General features: G+C 47.0%; 1 protein-coding gene across 8 annotated transcripts in view; it reads right to left on the reverse strand.

Moving 5' to 3' along the window:
* Positions 1 to 26,342, reverse strand: part of TTBK1 (tau tubulin kinase 1) — a 78,199-nt gene that overhangs the window by 15,845 nt on the left and 36,012 nt on the right. For 7 of the 8 annotated variants that reach the window (XM_075204519.1, XM_075204517.1, XM_075204515.1 and 4 more), the window contains 7 exons: positions 25,403 to 25,468; positions 24,695 to 24,787; positions 24,478 to 24,603; positions 23,957 to 24,111; positions 19,053 to 19,272; positions 17,460 to 17,632; positions 10,197 to 10,737 (listed from right to left, as the gene is read on the reverse strand). In XM_075204519.1, the coding sequence (XP_075060620.1) occupies positions 10,197 to 10,737; positions 17,460 to 17,632; positions 19,053 to 19,272; positions 23,957 to 24,111; positions 24,478 to 24,603; positions 24,695 to 24,787; positions 25,403 to 25,468 (1,374 nt within the window). Of the gene's footprint in view, positions 1 to 10,196; positions 10,738 to 17,459; positions 17,633 to 19,052; positions 19,273 to 23,956; positions 24,112 to 24,477; positions 24,604 to 24,694; positions 24,788 to 25,402; positions 25,469 to 25,548; positions 25,957 to 26,342 lie in introns of those variants that run through there. The other variant, XM_075204521.1, reaches the window with a different exon arrangement.

Genomic DNA, 26,342 nt, shown 5'->3' on the forward strand with positions numbered 1-26,342 from the left:
CCAATGTCCATCCCATCCACGCCTCCCCCCGATGCCCGTCCCATCCACGCCTCCCCCCGATGCCCGTCCCATCCACGCCTCCCCCCGATGCCCGTCCCATCCACGCCTCCCCCCGATGCCCGTCCCACCCATGCCACTCCCTGATGTCCGTCCCACCCACACCTATTCCTGATGCCCATCCCACCCATGCCACTCCCTGATGCCCGTCCCATCCACGCCTGCCCCGATGCCCGTCCCATCCACGCCTGCCCCCGATGCCCGTCCCATCCATGCCACTCCCCGATGTCCGTCCCACCCACACCTATTCCTGATCCCCATCCCACCCACAACTTTCCCCGATGCCCGTCCCATCCACAACTCTCCCTGATGCTCACCCACACCTCGATCCATTGCACATAGTGAATACTTATCCATGATGCCCGTCCCATCCACGCCTCTCCCCAGTGCCCTCCCCATCCACGCCTCTCCCTTATGCCCGTTCCATCCACGCCTCTCCTCCATGTCTACCCATCCACGACTCTCCCCGATGCCCGTCCCATCCACGCCTCTCCCCCCGATGCCCGTCCCATCCACGCCTCTTCCCTATTTGCGTCCCATCCACGCCTCTCCCCCGATGCCCGTCTCACCCACGCCTATTCCCCGATGCCCGTCTCACCCACACCTATTCCTGATGCCCGTCTCACCCATGCCTCTCCCCCGATGCCCGTCTCACCCACGCCTATTCTTGATGCCCGTCTGACCCACGCCTATTCCTGATGCCCGTCTCACCCACGCCTATTCCTGATGCCCGTCTCACCCACGCCTATTCCTGATGCCCGTCTCACCCACGCCTATTCCTGATGCCCTTCTCACCCACGCCTATTCCTGATGCCCGTCTCATTCACGCCTATTCCTGATGCCCGTCCCACCCACGCCTATTCCTGATGCTCGTCCCACCCACGCCTATTCCTGATGCCCGTACCACCCACACTGCTCCCCAATAACCGTCCCATCGACACCTATTCCTGATGCCCGTCTAACTCACGCCTATTCCTGATGCCCATCCCACCCACGCCTCTCCCTGATGCCCGTCCCATCCACGCCTCTCCCTCTGATGCTCGTCCCACCCACGCCTATTCCTGATGCCCGTACCACCCACACTGCTCCCCGATAACCGTCCCACCGACACCTATTCCTGATGCCCGTCTCACCCACGCCTATTCCTGATGTCCGTCTAACACACGCCTATTCCTGATACCCGTCTAACTTACGCCTATTCCTGATGCCCATCCCACCCACGCCTCTCCCTGATGCCCGTCCCATCCACAACTCTCCCGGATGCCCGTCCCAATCACGGCTCTCCCTGATGCTCACCCACACCTCAATCCATTGCACATAGTGATTACTTATCCATGATGCTCGTCCCACCCACACCTCTTCCCAGTGCCCTCCCCATCCACGCCTCTCCCCAGTGGCCGTTCCATCCACGCCTCTCCTCCATGTCTGCCCACCCATGACTCTCCCCGATGCCCATCCCTTACAAGCCTCTCCCTGATGCCCGTCTCATCCATGCCTCTCCCTCTGATGCCCATCCCAACCACGCCTATCCCTGATGCCCGTACCAACTACACTGCTCCCTGATGTCCGTACCATCCACAACTCTCCCCGATGCCAGTCTCATTCATGCCTCTCCCTGATGCTCACCCACACCTTAATCCATTGCACATAGTGAATACTTATCCATGATGCCCGTCCTTTATATGCCTGTACCATACAAGTCCCTCCCCAATACTGATCCCATCCACATCTTTCCACGATGCCCATCACACTCACACCATTCCCTAAAGCCCATCTCATCGTCTCTCCCTAATGACCATAATATCAATAACCTATCCCTGATCCCTATTTTATCCATGCCTCTTACAGATGCCCATCCCATCTATTCTGTACAGAGGCAGATTATTAAAGGGGCAGAGCAAGTATGTGACCTGAGCCCATATGAAATTCCAGCACTGTTAAACAAAAATTAACCTTTAAATAAAAATACAAAGCTTTACATGAAACCTACATTTGTTAAGTGTAAACCTGGCACTTGGTGTAAGACATGATTGTGTCTTAGGGCAGCTGGGAGCTGTTGGAGAAGTGTATAAAAATAAGTAGAGTTTCCAAGCAAGGAGATCACAAAGTACAAACAGAAAAATGATCTGTAGTCCAAATCTTCATGTGATGCCGTGAGTCAGGAGGTCTCACAGATAATGCACAGCTGCCACAGAAGAGAAAAGTGTTGCAGGAGGCAAGAAGGCAAAGTCAGCAGTGGTAACGCAGCAGAAGGAGCTGCCGGGCAATCACCACAGGGGGCAGTATACAGCAAGAAAGAGCTGCAGTACCTGTACAATCACCACAGGGGGCAGTATACAGCAGGAAAGAGCCCTAGTACCTGTACAATCACCACAGGGGGGCAGTATTCAGCAGGAAAGAGCCCTAGTACCTGTACAATCACCACAGGGGGCAGTATACAGCAGGAAAGAGCCCTAGTACCTGTACAATCACCACAGGGGGGCAGTATTCAGCAGGAAAGAGCCCTAGTACCTGTACAATCACCACAGGGGGCAGTATACAGCAAGAAAGAGCTGCAGTACCTGTACAATCACCACAGGGGGCAGTATACAGCAAGAAAGAGCTGCAGTACCTGTACAATCACCACAGGGGGCAGTATACAGCAGGAAAGAGCCCTAGTACCTGTACAATCACCACAGGGGGCAGTATACAGCAAGAAAGAGCTGCAGTACCTGTACAATCACCACAGGGGGCAGTATACAGCAAGAAAGAGCTGCAGTACCTGTACAATCACCACAGGGGGCAGTATACAGCAAGAAAGAGCTGCAGTACCTGTACAATCACCACAGGGGGCAGTATACAGCAGGAAAGAGCCCTAGTACCTGTACAATCACCACAGGGGGCAGTATACAGCAAGAAAGAGCTGCAGTACCTGTACAATCACCACAGGGGGCAGTATACAGCAAGAAAGAGCTGCAGTACCTGTACAATCACCACAGGGGGCAGTATTCAGCAGCAACAAGAAAAATGGCAATTGATGGTATTTTTACAAATATAAGGCCTGATCCATTAAGGAACTTAAGCAAGAATTTGAGTAAGTTTTTTTACTTTTCTGGACAAAACCATGTTGCAATACAAGGGGTGTAAATTAGTTTATTATTTTGCACATCTCTGCTACTGATTTTGCCTCTTTTTTCTCCTCCAAAATTGAGGCCATCCGTCTTGATATTTCCTCCTCCCTTTCCTCTCTTGCCCCCCTCTCCGCTCCTCCCTCCCCCGCTTCCCACCCTGGTGCTCCTTCCGCCCTACTGCGGGCGATGAAGTCCACTCCTCCTCCCTTTCCTCTCTTGCCCCCTCTCCGCTCCTCCCCCCCCGCTTCCCACCATGGTGCTCCTTCCGCCCTACTTCGGGCGATGAAGTCCACTCCTCCTCCCTTTCCTCTCTTGCCCCCTCTCCGCTCCTCCCCCCGCTTCCCACCATGGTGCTCCTTCCGCCCTACTTCGGGCGATGAAGTCCACTCCTCCTCCCTTTCCTCTCTTGCCCCCTCTCCGCTCCTCCCCCCCCGATTCCCACCCTGGTGCTCCTTCCGCCCTACTGCGGGCGATGAAGTCCACTCCTTCATTCTTTCCTCTCCCCCGTCTACCTGCCACCTGGATCCCATCCCCTCTCCCCTTCTCCGCTCCCTCTCCCCCACTGTCTGTGACTACTTAGCTCACCTCTACAGTCTCTCTCCACTGGCACCGTTCCCTCCTCCTACAAACATGCCCTTATCTCTCCCATTCTCAAAAAACCTAATCTTGATCCCACCTCACTCGCCAATTACCGCCCCATTTCTCTTCTCCCCTACGCCTCCAAACTCCTCAAGCGAATTGTTTGCAATCGCCTCACCTGTCACCTCTCTGACTATTCCCTCCTTGACCCCCTCCAATCTGGCTTCCGCCCCATCCACTCTACTGAAACCGCCCTAACCAGTGTAAATAATGATCTCCTCTCTGTTAAATCCAGGGGTTACTTCTCCCTGCTTATTCCCCTGGACCTATCTGCAGCCTTTGACACCATCCTCTTGCAGACCCTTCACTCTCTCGGCCTCTCAGGTTCTGTCCTTACTTGGTTCACCTCATACCTCGCTAACCGCTCTTTTTCTGTATCCATTTCCGGTTCATCCTCCCACCCCCCTCTGCCCTCCCAGTAGGAGTCCCTCAGGGCTCTGTTCTTGGCCCTCTACTCTTCTCACTCTACACTTCCTACCTTGGTGCTCTCAGCACCTCATTCGGCATTCAGTATCACCTATACGCCGATGATATTCAACTTTACATCTCTTCTCCTGATCTCCACCCCCCCCTCTCCCCTCTCTTTCGTGTATCTGACTGCCTCGCTGCCATCTCCTTTTGGATGTCCTCACGTTTTCTCAAAATTAACATTGCTAAAACCCAACTCATTGTTTTCCCACCGTCTAAATCCTCATCCCATCTGGATCTCTCCATCACTGTTAACAACTCTAACATCTCCTCTGTTCCCCAACTCCGCTGCCTGGGCATCACCCTTGACTCCTCGCTCTCTTTTGCCCCCCACATTCAATCCCTTACCCAATCCTGTCGCTTACAACTTCGTAATATTGCCCGCATCCGGCCCTTTCTTTCTCATGAAGCAACCAAAACCATTGTCCACGCGCTTATCATCTACCGGCTGGACTACTGCAAACTTCTCCTAACCGGCCTCCCCTGCTCTCGCCTCGCCCCCCTTCATTCTATACTCAATGCAGCTGCGAGGCTCATCTTCCTTTCTCGCCGCTCCTCTTCTGCCTCACCTCTCTGCCTTGCCCTTCACTGGCTCCCCTTCCCCTACCGTATCCTTTTCAAACTTCTTACCCTCACCTACAAGGCCCTCTCCCACTCTACAGCCCCCTATATCTCCAATTTCCTCTCCATCCACACGCCCGCCCGGTCCCGCCTCTCGTCCACTCTGATCACCTCATCCCACTCCAGAATTCAAGACTTCTCCCGAGCTGCCCCACTACATTGGAATGACCTCCCACGCTCCATCTGTTTGTCCTCTAACTTGTGCTCCTTCAAACGGGCACTCACAACTCATCTCTTCCTTATAGCCTACCAGCCTTCCACCTAACCCGCTCTCCATGCTCAATCTCATCTCCTGGCTCCTCCTCTGTAGAGGTGTGCGCTAGCTCCCCTCCTCTGACTCCCTTTGTGCCGGCCGTCTATTTCCCTTCCCTTTAGGATGTAAACTCTTATGAGCAGGGCCCTTCTCCCTCCTGTCTCTCTACCTTTTAGTCTGCTCCAACTCCTTTATATTTGCTTTGCTTGGAGCCTGTGAAGTCTTGGTATTAGTAGTTTATTGTTCTGTACTGTTACTCCCTGTACTGTCCATTGTTTATACTGTATTCGGCGCTGCGGAAACCTTGTGGCGCCTTATAAATAATAATAATAATAATAATAATAATAACATAAGTTAAATACTGGCTGTTCTTTCATCTAGCACACAAATACTTGATAGCTTATTTGTACACTGAAATTTAAAGTTGATATTTGTGTGCTACATGAAAAAACAGTCAGTATTTAACTTATGTGCAAAACAGAATACTAATTTGCACCCGTTGTATTGTAACATGGTTTTGTCCAGGAGACTGAAATAAGAAGTTTCTTAAGTTAAGATCCTTAATGAATCAGGGCCCAGGTTATTCCATGAAGTTAAGCGGGATCTCATTACATCTCTACCAGCGGCTATGGCCGAGGATTTCATCAATGTTTGGACACCAAGTGACAGATCTTCTTGCAGAAAGATCAGTAGAGACTCCATAGTCCTGAATAGTACTATCCTGCAGACCGGCTGTCTTCAGGCCTCACTGAAGAAGCTTATCACCATCATGTGGCCCTGTATTCCTGCTTTCATACATCCTATATCTCAGACTGCAGACAGAATTGGAGCCACTGGAATCATAATCAGTATAGTAGAAGTTCTCACCTAGGGATGCTGAGAACGTCCATCTTCTCAATCACTGGAAGGCAGAGGTGGGTCTGCTCTTCTTTTTACTATAGACCCATTTCTGAGGCCATTACAGGAGTATGGATTCAAAGGGGTTACGCCTCCCCCCACTAGTCATGTGACCTAGTCTCAGGCCGCAGTCACATGACTATGGAGGTGTCCGAGCCTCATGAGGTGCATCTGTGGCCATCAGATGCTGTTCAGAGGACTCTGGTGAACCTTGAAGAATGAAGATCTATGGACACCGCATGGTAATCTGCCTCTTCTCATATTAAGGGTTACATTTAGGAGGAAAATTAATATCAAGTTAAACTGGGAGGAGAAATTGGAAAAACATGATTGCAAAGGCTTCACAGTTAAAGAAGTGGTGGTTAGACATCAGGGGGTAAATGTAATAAGCAGCGGATTCTGCGAGACATTGTCGCTTTAAATTTCCTCTGCAAAGTCGCAGAATATTGGCAACTTGCAGAATCTGCCGCTTAATACATTTAACCCCCCCCGGGGGTACATTTATCAAGCTGCATCTTTCCGGCGGGTTTAAAAGGTGGAGATGTTACCCATAGCAACCAATCAGATTTTAGCTGTAATTTTGTAGAATGTACTAGATAAATAACTAGAACCTGATTGGTTGCTATAGGCAACATCTCCACTTTTCAAACCTTCCCGGAAACAGGTTGATAAATTTAACCCCTGGAGTCTTGTTTTTTGTGTATTGCTGATATCTTTTCCTTTTGCAGAATCTTTTTCAGCTAGGCCGTTTCGGGAGGGAGCAGGTTAAAGACAGCTCCAATAAAGAGAGCAATACTCACCTGCCGCACAAGATAGTATTTGGGATATGTTGAATAGAAGGATCCACACTGTGCGTTAATGGTATCAGGAATTGAATTTTTTATAATGATTGAGGCTCCTCAGTATGTATTGCACAGAGAGATCTTCACTAGAGTTAATTTTAAATTCTTAAATGATTGAATTGTCCTGTATTGCAGAATCTACCACTGATAACACTTAACTGGATGTTGTGAAAACAGGAAAATATGGAAGGAAATTGCAGGCAGACTTAAGGTCAGGTTACATTTTCCAAAATAGTCCGTTATGGTCTATGGCATGCGAATAACTATAAATAGTATCCATAGAGAAACAGTATATCTGGTTATAATTATTGCACAGTATAACCACTGGCATAGGAAAACCAAAGCATCGAATGTACATCGATTTTTAACAAACTCACATCCGTCCATAGATCTGTTAATCTGCAATTCCAGAACGCTGGTATCCATCCTCTGATACTAGGCTCCTATCAGGGACTGTACCTCAGACACACTCCTAGACCTCTCCGTCTCTTCCTTTGATGCTCACACCATCTGTTTCTTCCCCCACTCAGTGTCCCAACTCCTTGACAACTGCTCACATATGTTCTGTCCTTTGACCGGCATTTTACCAAATACCAGGTGATTTCAACATAACTATGGACAACCCCACTGTCTCTGCAGACACAACATTTATTTTGCTTACTTCTTCCTGGGGCTTCTCTCAATGGACTAAATCTCCCACCCACTGTGATGGATACTTCCTTGACCTCGTCTTCTTCCACTATGGTTCCATCTCCAGTTTCTCCAACGCAGAGTTCTCCCTATCCAACCACCACCTCCTTTCCTTCAGCCTGACCTTACTTCACACTCCAACCTAGTACCCAAACTGACAAGCAACATAAAACCACTGCCCCCTCCTATAACTACCCTGTTCCAGCTGCCACTTTCTTATTTTTATTTCAGCCCCAGGCAACGCAGCTCCAGCCACCATAGACCGCCTCAACCACACCTAACAGACCTGTTAACTGCAAAAGTGCTCCCACATTGCGGAGTGCTGAGCACCAGAGGTGGAAACCCTGCTCCAACTTCCCCCACTATAAATTCACCCTTTCATTTGCTAAGTTACTTCACTTCTCTAACACCCACAAAGCCTCATTGCTACATTCAGTTCACTTCACGCCTCCTGCACCACTTTCTCCCCTTCCTCCATCACAGCTCATGACTATTCCCCCTACATCAAACATTGACACCATTTGGCAGGATATGTTTTTATGCTAAACCGACCTTCACGTTTAATCACTCAATCATCTGACCAATCCTTTAGAAACCATCTCTTTACCCAGCCAACTATCGTTCTATTCCTCTCCTCCCATGGGCTTGTGTACAAACGCCTATCTCACTTTCTCTCCTCTTATTCCATTCTCCGCACACTGCAATTGGGCTTCTGCCGAATAGAAATAGTGACAAGATGTTACAAAATGATGGAAAACCGTACACAATACGCATAGCGGGTACAGCTGAAATATGTCCATCAAGTTCAACTCTTATACATTCTAGTTGTGTTGATCCAGAAAAACCCCAGTATGGCAGCTGGAGGAGGCTTCCTGACTACAACGTGGCAGTGATTTCATGTGGACGGTGTGCGAGGGAAATCCCTTCACAAAGTTCTTTCTTGGTTAATTCCTACATATCCAACCTCTCCATCAGCGTCTCCACCGTTGGAACATTATCCCCTTTTATCTGTTGGGTCCGACAAGCACTCTGCTTTCTCACTGTGCACCACTTCTCTTGGGGCCTCCAGTACCACCTCTATGCTGACAACACCCACACCTACCACCCCTCCCCTGGAGTGCTCATCAATATTGTCTCGCTGTTGAAATAGGTTAGTTTGACTCTGGCCTTGGGCTGAGTCATTAAAAACAAGGTAAAAAAGGGAGTAAGTTTTCTCCTGGACAAACCATGTTACAATGTAAGGGGTGTACATTAGTTTATTATTTTACACATAAGTTAAATACTGGCTGCTTTTCCATGTAGGACACAAATACTTGACAGCTTTGATTTTACACTGAAATTTAAAGTTGATCTTACCTCAACTATAAATCTGTTTCCAAATTTTAAATTTACGTCCCCTCCAATGTAACATGGTTTTGACAAGGTGCAAAGTTACTTCTTTTTGTTAATAAATCAGGCCCCTTGTCTCCACTCATTACTCCATATAACCTTATGACCAACCTACAGCATAAACTCTGTATGTATGTGTGACGGAACGAGTGTGATAACACTGTAACCATCCTGTTTCTCGTTTCTCACATAATGTGGATTATAGCAAGTACTTTTTATATCCCTTGCATTTGTTCCCCAGCTCACCAGACTACAACTGCAGTGTCTAATTACATGTGGATAAGGGGACATTTTAACTCATTGTAAATAAGTTTATTGTGTATTGTATATTGATGATGTGGCAGTGAGGTTGTAATTCATTGTCCTTAAAGTGAAGCCGGGTGGGTTATGTGTAGGGATCAGGTCTAGGATACAGGTGAGGGGGCTGGAGCTGCATTCATTCTCCCCCCCTCCTTCCTCTACAGGAAGCATAGCACAGCTGGGGACCCTGTGACTTCACAGATCAGTGCAAGGTGTTAATTTTAGGAGGGGCTGACTGCTACCCTGACTTTGGAGGTGGGGGAAGCCAATCAGTATCAATTGTTCTCCATAGGACTAGTCCAGACATTTTGTCTGCATCCCAGCAGGGGGCTTCTGTGGAAGCACAGCTCATTTCCACTCCCCACTCCAACCCCCTGATCCAGGACCTACCAATGTTTAAAGAGAGAGAGGTCCAGGGCTTTGCCAATGGAGGAGAAAGCATTGTGGAAATTTGACCCTAGATATAAGGAGGCACTCCAGGGAGGGGGTGTTCATTCTGGGATTTCATTAATGAAAGGTGAGTTGTCGTTCTCTTCCAGAGTCTGCATATGCATCTGAGAGAGATCCATGGGACGTCAAATCTGGACAGCCAGGTGACTAACTCCTAAAGCTAGTAGGGTAAGGGACAGATGATGTGGTAAACCTGCCTGGCATTTATTTACTGTGTGTACATAATAATCTAGTGATTGTTTTAATTACAATAAATGTTTTCCTTTACTTCCTAACTGTATTTGCCTGAGTAACTGAGAATCCTAGAAGGTACTGGGTAGACTTCACTGGCATAGGAAGGCACCCGTAGGTGGCCAGCCAGTGTGAAGTGAGTAGCATTGGGCCAGATAAACCCGGTATCTTCACAGCATGGGTGGTTGGTTCCCTTTCATTTCACCTGGCAATATATGTCCTTGTGTTTTTCACAAGCTCTATTCTTACCTGTCTTTGAGGTCCAGTGGGATCAGACTCCCTCCTCCGTTGTCGAGTTGCTGATGCTGAATGGGAGTGTGATGGGCTTGCAGGTGGAGGATCTGGCCTGCTTTCTGAGCCTTCATTTCGGGAAGATGTCTCTTCCTCCGCTACAGTCTGCATGGCCCGAGGCCTAACTTCATGCACTTTAGGCCTGACGGCTGCATCTGCCCCCCCAGACCTCCGTCTCTCCTCCCCATCATCCAGAGGCCTAAGCTCCTCAGGTTCTTCATCTGTTGTCCCTGAAGTTGTTGGCTCTGCCCCAGGGTGGAAGTCCTTGAGCTCAGTCTCTTTGTCGATGATAACCCATTCTTTGCTGTCGAAGTCCTCCTCTTCGGCAAGTGGCACAGAACGGAAGGCATTACTTAGGGCTTCATGCTCTACGGACGCTGAAACCTCCATGCGGCCACTGGCTTGTCGGTCAACCTGACCTGTGTCAATAGACAACATCTGAGCTGGCTGTGAGGAGCACGCCTGTCGTGAAGGAGATGCAGGGAGGTCCATGCGGGATCTGGTGGGGAGAAGACACACAAAGTAGTGATAAAGAAAATAGGAGACGCATATACATGAAAATACACTGAGAACTAGAGGTGGGAAGGGGAATGTATAAATGTTACATTGGTGTTTATTCATGAAGTCTAGGCTTGAACGTTGAAAATAGTTATTTTATAAGTTTCTTGTATGACATGATCCTTATAACCAAGTAAAGCTCTCCTTCGGCAATTGCTCTGCATTGCAATATGAAAGAATAAAATGAGTCACGAGACAGAGGAGTGCCGGACCAAATACCAGCACATAAGGCAACCTAATAATACATGACTTGGGTGTATGTGCTGGGATATAAGCAACGGTATGAATAAATATAAAGGGTGAACTCCTGAATACTATTTCATTTTTAAGGGAAAATTCAACTGGCCGCGTTACTTTCACAAGTAATGCTGGTGGTGCACCATTACTGTTAATACCGTAAATTTAACCCGGATTATGCTCGCAGCTCGGCGAAACCCAAACAAAAATCCAGCATTAAAATGACCGTACTAACGGTAATAAGGCGCACTATTACCATATTAACGGTAATATTGTGAAGGCCGCGTTACTTTCGGCAGTAACACGACCAATTGAATTCCCCCCTTAAAGTTAGATTATTTAAACCTAGATTTCATATATTTATCTAGAAATACTCAATTCATTCTACATAAATTATTCAATATTAGAAGATACAATTTCTATACTTGATCCTATAAAACCATAATGTGATATAATGAGTATTGGAAATAGTGACATCACATATCGATGGGAAAAACATACACAGCCCTGTACACAAAACCTTGTGACATAGGGCGTGATTCAGAATGAGACGCACACGCTTTGTGGAGCGAATCTTTGCATTTTCTTGCACGGTGCAGGCTCAGAAAGTCAACGGACACAACTGCCCGAGACCTGCGACTTTTTGCCACTTACAATGCCTTATGCAGGAAGATGTGTAAATGTGTGACGGAGGGGAGAGGAGTTCTAACATAGGCAATGTACACCAAGGGTGTGTTTAAGCACTTGTGGGCAGATTCCGACTGGGACAGTCAGATATGGCTGAAAAAGTGGTTTTATTTGCAGCGTATATACAGACATGAAACTTTTCAATTGCAAGCTCTGCTCACGCTTGTGTACAAGTCTGAATCGGGACCCATAGAGAATAGAAGGCGATTCACAACCCTTGCGGAGGGGGATGTATTCTTTCTATTCCCCCAGAAAAACAATCTGTGAAAATGGCAGGTATATAGTCTTTCCATTCTCACACCCTCTAACAACACAATAACTCCACTTGTTTTTCAACATTGTAGATATATTTGCTGCAGAGCACCGTATGGACTAGTGTTGAGTTGTTCTCCATCTTCATGACTCTGTTGAGGGGTTACAGACAGGAAATAGCTCTCACTATCACAAGTACCATCATTCCTGATAAGCTACTAAGACTTTTACATAGTATTAGTAGAAGACAAGTTTAAACTATCATAACTCACAAACAGCCTGTTAGATTATTTAGGAAGCAAAGTGTCAGTTTCCCCCCTTCACAGTCATCATGCAATGACGCTACAATCCCCCTTTTGTCGGGACCTTCATTGCTGGGCCAGACTGACTCTTGGGCTGCTCCAGAGCAGAATGTTAATGATTGTCCTAAAGTCTCCATGGAAGTCATTTATACAATAAGAAACAAGAGTCTCAGACATGGGCGGTCTCCAACACTCAGCAGCCACTGACTGCTGCCTCAATGAGAATTCCCAGCAGAACTCGTCTGGGCTCAGCGTTCGGCTACAGATGACATAAGACCTCTCTCAGGTGTGACCACTGTCCTCCATTACTGATGACACATGCGGGGAAGCAGCCACTAGAAGAACCTGCTTAGTGCCTGAGTATCCATACTCCGGCTCCAGGATTATACCAGGAAGTACAGCCGCCCATCTCATGTGCCCAGTCTCCCCGACAGTGGCACACACATACCCGCATTTCCATCTGCGTGTTTTCAGCAGAGTCCTCATTACTCTGCTGCTTTCATGGGGGGAACCAAGTACACAGGATTACGACCTGGGCCCTCAGTGACTGAAGTCCATATCCTCTAGCAGGGGTCCCTGGTGAAGTCCTGTGGGGGTCTTAAACTCTGCACCAGTGTATTTGGCTGTGCCAATCCTGCCTGTTAGTTACCATCATTGTGTGTGTACTCCACTACACTTGCTGTCTGTCTCTGTTCTACAGAGTAATTGTGATATACTGAGCTGTACCACCAGCATTTTGCCTACAGTGACAAACCTCAGTGTATTCCAGTGGGACAGCCCCTGTTTGTTTTGCATCCATACATCAGTATGTTGTTCTCTATTCAGAAAACAGGTGGAACCTCCCATGGTCAATGCCCCAACATTACAGCTGACCAATAACACCCTGTCTCTCGGTGATACAATGGGCTTACTGGGGGAAATCTTCTCGGCTTCATGGACAGGTTTGCAACACATTTTGAAATAGCTCGGATAAGTCAGGATACAACAGTGATAGGTAACCCAATACACTTCATGGGCCGCACACATTACCCTTAATATCAGTAATAACTTATACATGTAATCAATGAAAGAGACACCTATCTGTAATAACATATCAGACGGGATTTTAAATAAGTGATAAAAGCCATAACAAACAAATCTGACTGACAGGATGGACCGCCTGTGCCACCCTGTCTGTTGCTGCTGAGCTTACTTTGCCACCATTTCCTTTCGTTATCCCAAATGCGCCCTCTAACCACAGTAGGAGGGGCTTACAAATTCTACCACCACTGGACTCCTTTACCGGCATCCAGTACCAGGTTTCTTCTGGGTAACTGATGCTGCGAGTGTACCCCGTTACTGGTGAACCTGGGCTGGTACTCCTGACTTCGTCCTATAGATCAGGATCATCCCTGGCCTATCACACTGACCAGAGTTGCTGGGTAGCGGGCAGAGAGGTGGTACTGGATGCTGGGTCCAAACCTCAGAAACAGCTGGGAACGGATTCGATTTTGGGTATAATTTGTAGGTCATAGGATAGAGAGGTTTCCAAGCAGGTCTTTGAAGCAAGTGATGTTTATTTGCTCACCCTGGTTGAAGGTACCGGGGAGCAGGTCAGATCAAACAAGATGAACAATTTTTTAAACAAGACAGTGCTTTTTATACAGATTTGAACACAGCCTCACAGGGTAAGCCAGCCCCCTGAGGTCTGAGCTATTATATTGGGCTTATTGTATCAGATATATATCTCAGAAAAAATGCATTTCCTCTAGCAAAGTTAAAACAAACAAATTTCTTGCCCTGGTCTCAGAAATAAAGATATCTCCTTTACCAACATATCCACAATATTAAACATAAGTACATTTGCAATTATATAAATAAGCGCCCTGCGCTATGTCCTTTAAATAAATTTATACCATAAGCTATTTATAAGTGATCCAGTCACACTAAGCTCCCCCCCCCTTGTCCATGCTGCAACCAGCGTGCCATGTGTCAACAATTTGGCTCCTGGTCCCGCAGTTTTTAGGGTTACCTGGGGTGACCCAGAGGATCCGGCTCTTCCTGCTGAGACAGTCCATCCGCATTGCTGTGAGCCTTTCCTTGCTTGTGAATTATGTGAAAGTCATAAATTTGAAGTACAAGGCTCCAGCGCAACAAACGGCCATTTTCCCCTGAGGTGTGTTGTAGCCACTTTAAAGGATTATGATCAGTCACCACAGTAAAATGTCGTCCATACAAATAAGGTTGTAGTTTTTTCATTGCCCACACAATGGCCAAACATTCCTTCTCAATTGTGGCATACCCCAGCTCCCGGTTTAGCAGTTTTCTGCTCAAATATGCCACATGGTGCTGCTGCCAGTCTGGTCCCACCTGGCTAAGTACTGCTCCCAGTCCATACTGCGACACGTCAGTTTGCACAATAAAGTCCTTGTCATAATTGGGCACCAACAGTACTGAAGCATGAACCAGGGCTTCCTTTAGCGACTGAAATGCCAGCTCACAAGCGGGTGTCCAGTACACTACTTTGGGCAGTTTATTCTTAGTGAGATCTGTCAGGGGCTTCGCTACAGTAATAAAGTCTGGGACAGAACGTCTGTAGCAGCCTGTAGTCGTTAAAAATGTCAGTACATGTAACTGGGCTGTGGGCCGGGGCCAATCTCGGATTATCTCTACCTTAGCCGGTTCTGACCTAACCCTACATCCCCCCACACGATGACCCAGGTACTGTACCTCTGACATCCCCATCTGGCACCTCAGTCCATCATGGCTCTTCCAGAATCAGGATCCTTTGACACAGCTGTGTAAGGGGGTGATGTAGTCCTCCATACACACCCTTAAAAAGGTTACAAACCCCACAGATGCCAGTTTTGGACAGAGGGTGGTGCTTGGAGGATGTTTTCTGGTTGTTTTGCTGCCTTCAGTCCATTTATTTGTTTGCTGTTTGTAACAATACCGTTGAACATGTACTTTATATCCCCATGTCCCCCTAGTGTCTGCCCTAGCACACATTATGTCTTTATTCCCCATAGTATGTCTGTGCTCACCCCATACTGTGCCTGGATATCAGCCTTAATATATGAGACTGTGTCATATTATCTATTACACTGTAGGTGAGGTATTCATGCTATTCCTAGGGCTTCCTAATGTTACTTCTACCAACAGAGTAAGTCTATGTGTATTCTAGGTCTGCAGAAACAGTACATCAATAATTATATTACCAGGTCGACCAGACTATTGTTTTACAGATACTATCTTTGTTTACCTAAATCACAGGAGATCTAGCTAGGGGTAGTGTCCCCTCCTCTGTCCCAAATCTAGCCAGGCAAGTGTTATGTTTAAAGCACAATGTAGTGAATAGTCACAATTACATTATGCTGTAACCATTTATATAGATTGTAATTGTCCTGCTATTTACATTGCTATTTAACCACACGTTACAGGCTAAAAATTAGACACTGTAAGATGCGCTTTTAGCTTCATCCGTATTCTACCTATTAAATGTAATGAAATACAAACACCCCGACATTCGGCCTCTAGAACCCACTTGTCACGTAAGTATAGCCGTCCACCTAACGACACACGATATGCTTGTGAGGAGGCGTATTATTGTGTGGAATCGTTACACTTGAATGGGAGATGTAATCACCAGAGACCAGGCTGATGTTGCAGATGTAGAAGCTGCGTAGAGCATTGATTACAACGGAGGTAACTAGGGTGGTGTGACCTCTGCTCAGAGCGCAGGGCTGATGGGGGTGCCGGCTCAGGTGACGGATATGTGTGATCTTAGGGGAAGTACTGACTATGATAAAAGCCAGAGCGGGTCTTCGCTCAGATAATCACACTATCCAGCGGTTTCAGCCACTGCTGTGCTACTGGCGGCTGGCACTCTGCGGACAGGACCTCACTTCTCCTCGCTCCTTCCTGTCCCAAGGTGCTGCCCTACGACGGAGTTACTGCTCTACAATAAGAACTGCTTTACAAAAGGTAAATGTCATTAGTCAGCGTGACACAGACTCTTTCCAGGTATAAGAATTAGCGATCGACTGAGAAAGAAGTGTTAATATTTGGGGGATGATATCATAGTTCTTTCTACATTACACCCCGGATGTCAGACTTGTTTATGTGAGACCTCTTGTCCTGATTCAGAATCAGCACATGTAATACATCACATGGGAAGAAGAGGCGTGGAATCTGTTTATATAAAGAAACCACAAAATGTTCAAAAAAACTGTGAACGTCTTATAAATAATAATCTGATTTTCCTAATTTGCATGGTAAGCATTATGTTATGAGAATTAAGCGTGGCCTTAATTAAGGGGCTGGTTGAGGGAAACATGCCTGTTTATTAAGTAGTAATGCTATTACTGTTGGGGGCTGGTTGGAGGGAAGGAGGCCTAATTACAGAATGTGGGTGAAGAAATAGGCAGATCAAATGTGAATGCTACTTAATTTTAGGTTTGGTTGGCGGTAAGTGGGTCTATTTATCAGACATAAACACTATGGGACTGCAAGGTGACGGCACTCGTCTCCGGAACAGTCCGCAAACACATCACATCCCATAGAGATACGAGGGAAAGTGAGCAGACATTTATGTACAGTATTAGCTGGCAATTTGTGAAGCCGAACATGGAGGCAATGTTCAGTGGCACCTAACAGATAATTGAATCTGTCTCTATTAAGAGGAAGGAGGCCTAGTATTAAAGGTTTAATGTTGGGAAGTTTATGGGGAGGCCACTCACTGCTCAGCTTTCCAGGGACCCAACATTCCAGGATCTGGCTGAGCAGCAACTGATCTCAAGACACCAGCAGCCCCACCAGGGAGTCAGGGACAGTAAGGAAAGAGCAGCACAGTGTTGCAGCTGTAGTGATTCTGGTGGGGCAGTGACTGTCCCATGGTTTCAGGACTTTGCCCCAATTGTCCTGATTCACTGCTCCGTTTGGGGGAAGGACGTGCACCTAACAACAGTACGCGCAGCATGTCTAGTGCAACTGAAGTGGAAGGGCCAAGATGATGGTGACCTAGCACAGAGAAAGCCACACAAAGATCAATAAGAAGTCAACACATGAGGAGGGAGGTTGGGAGGGCAGGTGTGCATTGTAAGTACTAAGAACGCCCCCACCTTAGGCACCATCTAATATCACACTCACCATGGAGGGGAAGGGGGAGCAACAAAACATCTAGTTACAGTGCTGTTGATGACCTCACCTTCTCTCTGGCAGTTCCGCTCTCTCGCCTGTGGACAGCCGGTCGGACTCAGGACTGTTGACACGTCGGTAACGTAGAGAACGCGCCTGTGTAGTGGGGGACTCCGGAGGGGCCCGGACAGGAGAACTAGGACACCCATGCCGACTGTGGTCATCTTCCATTAGGCACTGTGTCTGGGAAGAAAAGGCACGCACCCGGTTATTATACGGTATAATGAGCTCTTCAAAATATCAGAGCACTGGTCAGTGGCAGGCCTGGGACAGAAGCTCTCCAATGTGGCTACTGCAAAGCAGGTGATACCGTGACAATCAACACATCATCATCATCATCATGTAGAGAGAGCGAGAGAGAGAGCAAGAGAGAGAGCGAGAGAGCGAGCGAGAGAGAGAGAGAGAGCAAGAGGAGAGAGCGAGAGAGAGAGCGAGCGAGCGAGAGCGAGCGAGCGAGCGAGAGAGAGCAAGAGAGAGAGAGCGAGAGAGAGAGAGCGAGAGAGAGAGAGCGAGAGAGCGAGGGACTAGGGTCAATTTTGATAGCAGCCAATTAACCTACCAGTAGGTTTTTGCAGTGTGGGAGGAAACTGGAGCACCCGGAGCAAACCCATGCAAACACGGGGAGAACATTCAAACTCCACACAGATAAGGCCATGGTCAAGAATTGAACTCATTACCCCAGCGCTGTGAGGCAGAAGTGCTAACCACTGAGCCACCGTGCTGCCCCCAACACTAATCTTTCTATTGACAGACACGATTATTAGAGTGTTTCTGGCAACATACACAGATATATATCTAAATCTCCAGAGTTGTCTGAGCTGAAGATATTTGAGGTGATTTCCTGTAATACCATTGGAGGATGTCTGAAATCGCCAATAACAGACTAATTGTACAGCAATACAAATACAATGTTCTGTCGTGGCATCTGTTACACAGAAATGAACTTCGTAACACTGCTATAAAAGCGCGTAGTTTAGTTATTTGAAAGTACATAATGGGCCTGATACAATAACACACAAAGCGAACAAAATATGTGCTTTTTTTTTTTAATAAAAAAACATCCGTATTCAACTCTGAAGAAACGTCTCTTGTTGGATACGGATCCAGGGGCGCTATACATATATGACACGCAGCATCGAGAGACAATACACAGCAGGATACAAACATCACACATGTGGAATATAAAGTCCCAGCAGAACGCACAAAGAAAAAAAAATTAATTACTGTCACCTGTTAATGATAAAAACAATTAACAAAAAAGGTTTATTTACATTCATTAGGATGTTATTCACGTCTACTGTCCTGGCCCTTCAAATCGTAGGGCGTTGAAAGTGTCAATCACGTATGTACATTAATTGTGTGCGTTCTTTGGGGTATGTTGCGCAGGAGCAGAGTGACAGAATGTAAAATATACAGAGTATATGGAATTACGTTCCGCAATGAACCAGGCCCCTTGTGTTTTAAATGTTTGTGTGTTAGATATCTGTACTTTAGTTATTTGTAGGTTAGATACGTGGGATTTAGTAAGATTGATACATTTTTTCCATGGATATTGGAGCCGCTGCCTCCTCCTTCCTTCCCCTCCACCACCTTGAGCGCTCACCTTGCTGATGCTGATCCTTAGCTTATTCCGATTGACGTCCGTCTCCTCCCAAACCTCAGTGTCATTAAATCCAGTGTTGGGGAGCTGCCCAGTGATATCTACTGGCCGGCCAGGAAGAACAGGGGGAGCATTCTCCTGGTCGCTGAGGTGCTCTCCCTGTAAGACATCTTCAGTGTTCTCCCGAAGTAAGTCCCCCGGTACCGGCGTCACGTTCACCACACTGTCAGTCACAGAACAAAAGCATTGATGACCGAGCTATAAGATGTGATCTGTAGACATGTCGCCCAATTCAACCACCGACAGACTGCAGACTCCACCAATAATGTACATTATACTACCTCTATCCACACCTATAGTACGACTCTACCCCTCTCCATACCTATAGTACGACGCTACCCCTCTCCATACCTATAGTACGACGCTACCCCTCTCCATACCTATAGTACGACGCTACACCTATCCATACCTATAGTACGACGCTACACCTATCCATACCTATAGTAGGACGCTACACCTATCCATACCTATAGTACAACACTACACCTATCCATACCTATAGTAGGACGCTACCCCTCTCCATACCTATAGTAGGACGCTACCCCTCTCCATACCTATAGTACGACACTACCCCTCTCCATACCTATAGTACGACGCTACACCTATCCATACCTATAGTACGACGCTACCCCTCTCCATACCTATAGTACGACACTACACCTATCCATACCTATAGTACGACGCTACCCCTCTCCATACCTATAGTACGACGCTACCCCTCTCCATACCTATAGTAGGACGCTACCCCTCTCCATACCTATAGTACGACGCTACCTCTATCCATACCTATAGTACGACGCTACCCCTCTCCATACCTATAGTACGACACTACACCTATCCATACCTATAGTACGACGCTACCCCTCTCCATACCTATAGTACGACTCTACCCCTCTCCATACCTATAGTACAACGCTACCCCTCTCCATACCTATAGTACGACGCTACCCCTCTCCATACCTATAGTACGACGCTACCCCTCTCCATACCTATAGTAGGACGCTACCCCTCTCCATACCTATAGTACGACGCTACCCCTCTCCATACCTATAGTAGGACGCTACCCCTCTCCATACCTATAGTACGACACTACCCCTATCCATACCTATAGTAGGACGCTACCCCTCTCCATACCTATAGTAGGACGCTACCCCTCTCCATACCTATAGTAGGACGCTACCCCTCTCCATACCTATAGTAGGACGCTACCCCTCTCCATACCTATAGTACGACGCTACCCCTCTCCATACCTATAGTACGACGCTACCCCTCTCCATACCTATAAGTACGACACTACCCCTCTCCATACCTATAGTACGACTCTACCCCTCTCCATACCTATAGTACAACGCTACCCCTCTCCATACCTATAGTAGGACGCTACACCTATCCATACCTATAGTACGACGCTACCCCTCTCCATACCTATAGTACGACGCTACCCCTCTCCATACCTATAGTAGGACGCTACCCCTCTCCATACCTATAGTACGACGCTACCCCTCTCCATACCTATAGTACAACACTACACCTATCCATACCTATAGTAGGACGCTACCCCTCTCCATACCTATAGTACGACACTACCCCTATCCATACCTATAGTACGACACTACCCCTATCCATACCTATAGTACGACGCTACCCCTCTCCATACCTATAGTAGGACGCTACCCCTCTCCATACCTATAGTAGGACGCTACCCCTCTTCATACCTATAGTAGGACGCTACCCCTCTCCATACCTATAGTACGACGCTACCCCTATCCATACCTATAGTACGACACTACACCTATCCATACCTATAGTAGAACGCTACCCCTCTCCATACCTATAGTACGACGCTACCCCTCTCCATACCTATAGTACGACGCTACCCCTATCCATACCTATAGTAGGACGCTACCCCTCTCCATACCTATAGTACGACGCTACCCCTCTCCATACCTATAGTACGACGCTACACCTATCCATACCTATAGTACGACGCTACCCCTCTCCATACCTATAGTACGACGCTACCCCTCTCCATACCTATAGTAGGACGCTACCCCTCTCCATACCTATAGTAGGACGCTACCCCTCTCCATACCTATAGTACGACACTACCCCTCTCCATACCTATAGTAGGACGCTACCTCTATCCATACCTATAGTAGGACGCTACCCCTCTCCATACCTATAGTAGGACGCTACCCCTATCCATACCTATAGTACGACGCTACACCTATCCATACCTATAGTACAACACTACACCTATCCATACCTATAGTAGGACGCTACCCCTCTCCATACCTATAGTAGGACGCTACCCCTATCCATACCTATAGTACGACACTACACCTATCCATACCTATAGTACGACGCTACACCTATCCATACCTATAGTACGACGCTACACCTATCCATACCTATAGTACGACACTACCCCTATCCATACCTATAGTACGACGCTACCCCTCTCCATACCTATAGTACGACGCTACCCCTCTCCATACCTATAGTACGACGCTACACCTATCCATACCTATAGTACGACGCTACCCCTCTCCATACCTATAGTACGACGCTACCCCTCTCCATACCTATAGTAGGACGCTACCCCTCTCCATACCTATAGTACGACGCTACCCCTCTCCATACCTATAGTACGACGCTACCCCTCTCCATACCTATAGTACGACGCTACACCTATCCATACCTATAGTACGACGCTACACCTATCCATACCTATAGTACGACGCTACCCCTCTCCATACCTATAGTACGACGCTACCCCTCCCCATACCTATAGTACAACGCTACCCCTCCCCATACCTATAGTACGACACTACACCTATCCATACCTATAGTACGACACTACACCTATCCATACCTATAGTACGACACTACACCTATCCATACCTATAGTACGACACTACACCTATCCATACCTATAGTACGACGCTACTCCTCTCCATACCTATAGTACGACGCTACACCTATCCATACCTATAGTACGACGCTACCCCTCTCCATACCTATAGTAGGACGCTACCCCTATCCATACCTATAGTACGACACTACACCTATCCATACCTATAGTACGACGCTACCCCTCTCCATACCTATAGTACGACGCTACCCCTCCCCATACCTATAGTACGACGCTACCCCTATCCATACCTATAGTACGACGCTACACCTATCCATACCTATAGTACGACGCTACACCTATCCATACCTATAGTACGACGCTACACCTATCCATACCTATAGTACGACGCTACACCTATCCATACCTATAGTACGACACTACCTCTATCCACACCTATAGTACGACGCTACCCCTCTCCATACCTATAGTACGACACTACCCCTCTCCATACCTATAGTACGACACTACACCTATCCATACCTATAAGTACGACACTACCCCTATCCATACCTATAGTACGACACTACCCCTCTCCATACCTATAGTACGACGCTACCCCTCTCCATACCTATAGTACGACGCTACCCCTCTCCATACCTATAGTACGACACTACACCTATCCATACCTATAGTAGGACGCTACCCCTCCCCATACCTATAGTACGACACTACACCTATCCATACCTATAGTACGACGCTACACCTATCCATACCTATAGTACGACACTACCCCTCTCCATACCTATAGTACGACACTACCTCTATCCACACCTATAGTACGACACTACACCTATCCATACCTATAGTACGACACTACCTCTATCCACACCTATAGTACGACGCTACACCTATCCATACCTATAGTACGACACTACACCTATCCATACCTATAGTACGACACTACCTCTATCCACACCTATAGTACGACGCTACACCTATCCATACCTATAGTACGACACTACACCTATCCATACCTATAGTACGACACTACCTCTATCCACACCTATAGTACGACGCTACACCTATCCATACCTATAGTACGACACTACCTCTATCCACACCTATAGTACGACACTACACCTATCCATACCTATAGTACGACGCTACCTCTCTCCATACCTATAGTACGACGCTACACCTATCCATACCTATAGTACGACACTACCTCTATCCACACCTATAGTACGACACTACACCTATCCATACCTATAGTACGACACTACCCCTCTCCATACCTATAGTACGACGCTACCTCTATCCACACCTATAGTACCAGGGGCGTACGCAGGATTGTCAGGGGGGGGGGGGGGAGGTTTACCCCCTGACCCCCCACCCCCCCCAAAATAAAAAAAAAACCCGCGAGAGAGCTGCTGCGCATGCGCCCGTCCGTTTTGGCAGCGCTGTCCTACACAGCAGCCGCGGCGCTGTCAAAGCAGCGTCCGCGGCGGTGCATACAATACAATACAGCACCGCCGCGGATGCTGTATAGGACAGTGCCACTATGGTAGGCACTTAGTAAGCTGAGGAGGGGGGGGCTTCTGGAGACCCAGAAACCCCCCCTGCGTGCGCCACTGAGTACGACACTACCCCTAGCCATACCTATAAGTACGACACTACACATATCGATACTTATACTACGATACTACACCTATCCATCCATATGTTTTATCATATTATATCTATCCATAAATATAATATATCTATACTAAGTCATACAATCCATCACTAAACCATTACCATGCTACACATATCCATACTTTGACTATAATAATCTACCCAACCACCCCTACACTCTACCTATACTACATCTAGTAAAAGTCACAATCACAGAAAAATAGGTGCAAGATATTTGTCTATGTGGAATAAAAATCAGGGGACGTTTATTTTTATCTGTAGAATTAATATTTGGGCATATTAGTCCTTTACTCACCCAAACATAGCGGCTGTTTGTCGGGTGTTCTGCTGTGGGGGGGTAGATGTGCTGGTGGAGAGCAAGATGTCCGTCCCTCCCTTCTCCCAGTCAAAGGCCTCGTTCTCTGTGATCCCCCGTTCCTTCATGCTGTTCTCAAACACAGACATGATCATCTGCAGGGCGAGAGCACGGTGACATATAGCACATAATGCAGTGTCCCCTTACACAGTTACCATCTGGAGGACATAGCAATATAAGGTGAATGCACGTTTTGGAATTTGCATTTTGTTATTTTATTCTGCGTATCGGTTGGACATAAGGTTTGGGGACAGTGTTCCCCCTACTCAGATTTAACCCACAGGCCAAAACATGTCAGTGCTCCTCTCTAGACACCCTATTATCTACACTGGAATGACCACGGGCATAACTACCTGGTCTGGTGTGATGGCCACGTGGCACACACAGAGTATACTGTACAAGTCATATGTGACCTAGCTGTATGATGTGCTGGAGATGGGTTCCCAACGTGACTCGAGTACCTGATAGTCTGGCTTAGTAAAGTAATCCAGAGTGGAAATGTGCTCCAGGAAGAGATGGAATTCTGAAGGCATATGTTTCAGGAGCATTCGATGGTCGTACTTCTCTTTAATCATCCCCACCTGCTCCTAGAGACCAGAAAGAGTAAGAGGGTCACACTCCAGACCATTACTGCAACACCCCGATTACATGACATGGACCAGAGCTTCAGTCTCTTACTTTGTCCTTGATCTTTCTCCAGGGCAGCTGTCCTACTGCAAACTCCACCAACATGTAAAATAATGACCACAAGTCATCATGTCGCCCCATCTCCTAGATCAACAGGGTAAAAAGAGTTTAGTGAGGCAAAGTAATAAAGACCATCAGATAGGGCAACAAGGACAAGTACAAGTACAATAGTCTAACGGGCAATGACATGTACAGCAGACTGAGGATCGAGGGTAGATACAATGGACAGAGACACATACAGTAGACTGAGGATCGGGTGCAGATACAATGGACGATGACACATACAGTATACTCAGGTATTGTGGACAGATACAATTGACAAGGAGACATACAGTAGAGTGAGGATCATGGGTAGATACAATGGAGTAGACTGAAGATCGTGGGTAGATACAATGGACAGAGACACATACAGTAGGCTAAAGATAATGAGCAGGTATAATGGATAATGACACATACAGTAGACTGAGGATCGGGTGCAGATACAATGGACAGAGACACATACAGTAGGCTAACGATAATGAGCAGGTATAATGGATAATGACACATACAGTAGACTGAGGATCGGGTGCAGATACAATGGACAGAGACACATAGTAGACAGAGGATCTGATATAACTGGTAGAATACAGTAACATGTAGTCAGGGCCACATAAAGGACGATTCCAGCTTATTCTTGAGGGGGCTGAGTACACATCTTACCCTGTTCTTGTGTGCATTGACTGATGCATACCGGACGGTCCCACGGAATCCAGCGACATTGCGAGGCTGTGAATGGAGGCAGAGATTACTATATCATGAAGAGATGGGTAGAAGTCTGCATTGTTTTCATACGCCAGCATCGCTACCTAGGAGATGGCCGCTTCATGCTTCACGTTCCAGATGGTTCTGTGACAGATGAGTTCTAGGTCTCATACAAAGATTGATGAGATTCTCCTTCCTGGGTTTGTGTGTTCTAACTACTGCCTGTCAGGATCTCTGGCTCCAATGCTTGATCATCACGGCTTCCACTTATTTATAGCTCATATACATTGTGACACCATCTATAATAATCACATTTTTAATAGGGAAGTTTTAGTTTCCCATGAAGTTTAGTTATAATACTATAATTTCCAAGGATATCTTCCAGACTAGTAGGTAAAGACCCGTCATGTTTATTTCACTTAAGGCAGCTGCATGGGGACCATACTCCATGTTCTCTGAGGTTGGTTACTGTCATCATATATGTTCTATACTTTACCAGCTAGCAGAATAAGAACATATATGATACTGGCAGCAGAGGCAGCACCTTCAGATCCTGCTCCTGGCTGCTATTCCATAAAATGCTGATGGAGCACATGTTCCAAAATAGATTTGTGTAAAGAAGGTGGAAATCAATGAGCGTGACAGGGAACGTGGAGATGTTACCATAGGCTTCTCCTCCAGCCTCTCTACCATGTATAACTCTCCTTATAGTCTCCTATTTACCACATGTCCAGTGAGAAGTGTCTGGAATGAGGATCTCTCACTAAAGAGGAATGTACCGACAAGCCCCATTATGGAGGCACCAAAGTTGTCAATCGCTCATTATCAGCACCATAGGATACTTTTATTAGATGAAAAACTAATAATTAAAAAAAATAACAAAAATAATAATTAAGCA

The sequence above is a fragment of the Mixophyes fleayi genome, chromosome 3, assembly GCF_038048845.1.
Source record: "Mixophyes fleayi isolate aMixFle1 chromosome 3, aMixFle1.hap1, whole genome shotgun sequence".
Taxonomy (NCBI): Eukaryota; Metazoa; Chordata; class Amphibia; order Anura; family Limnodynastidae; genus Mixophyes; species Mixophyes fleayi.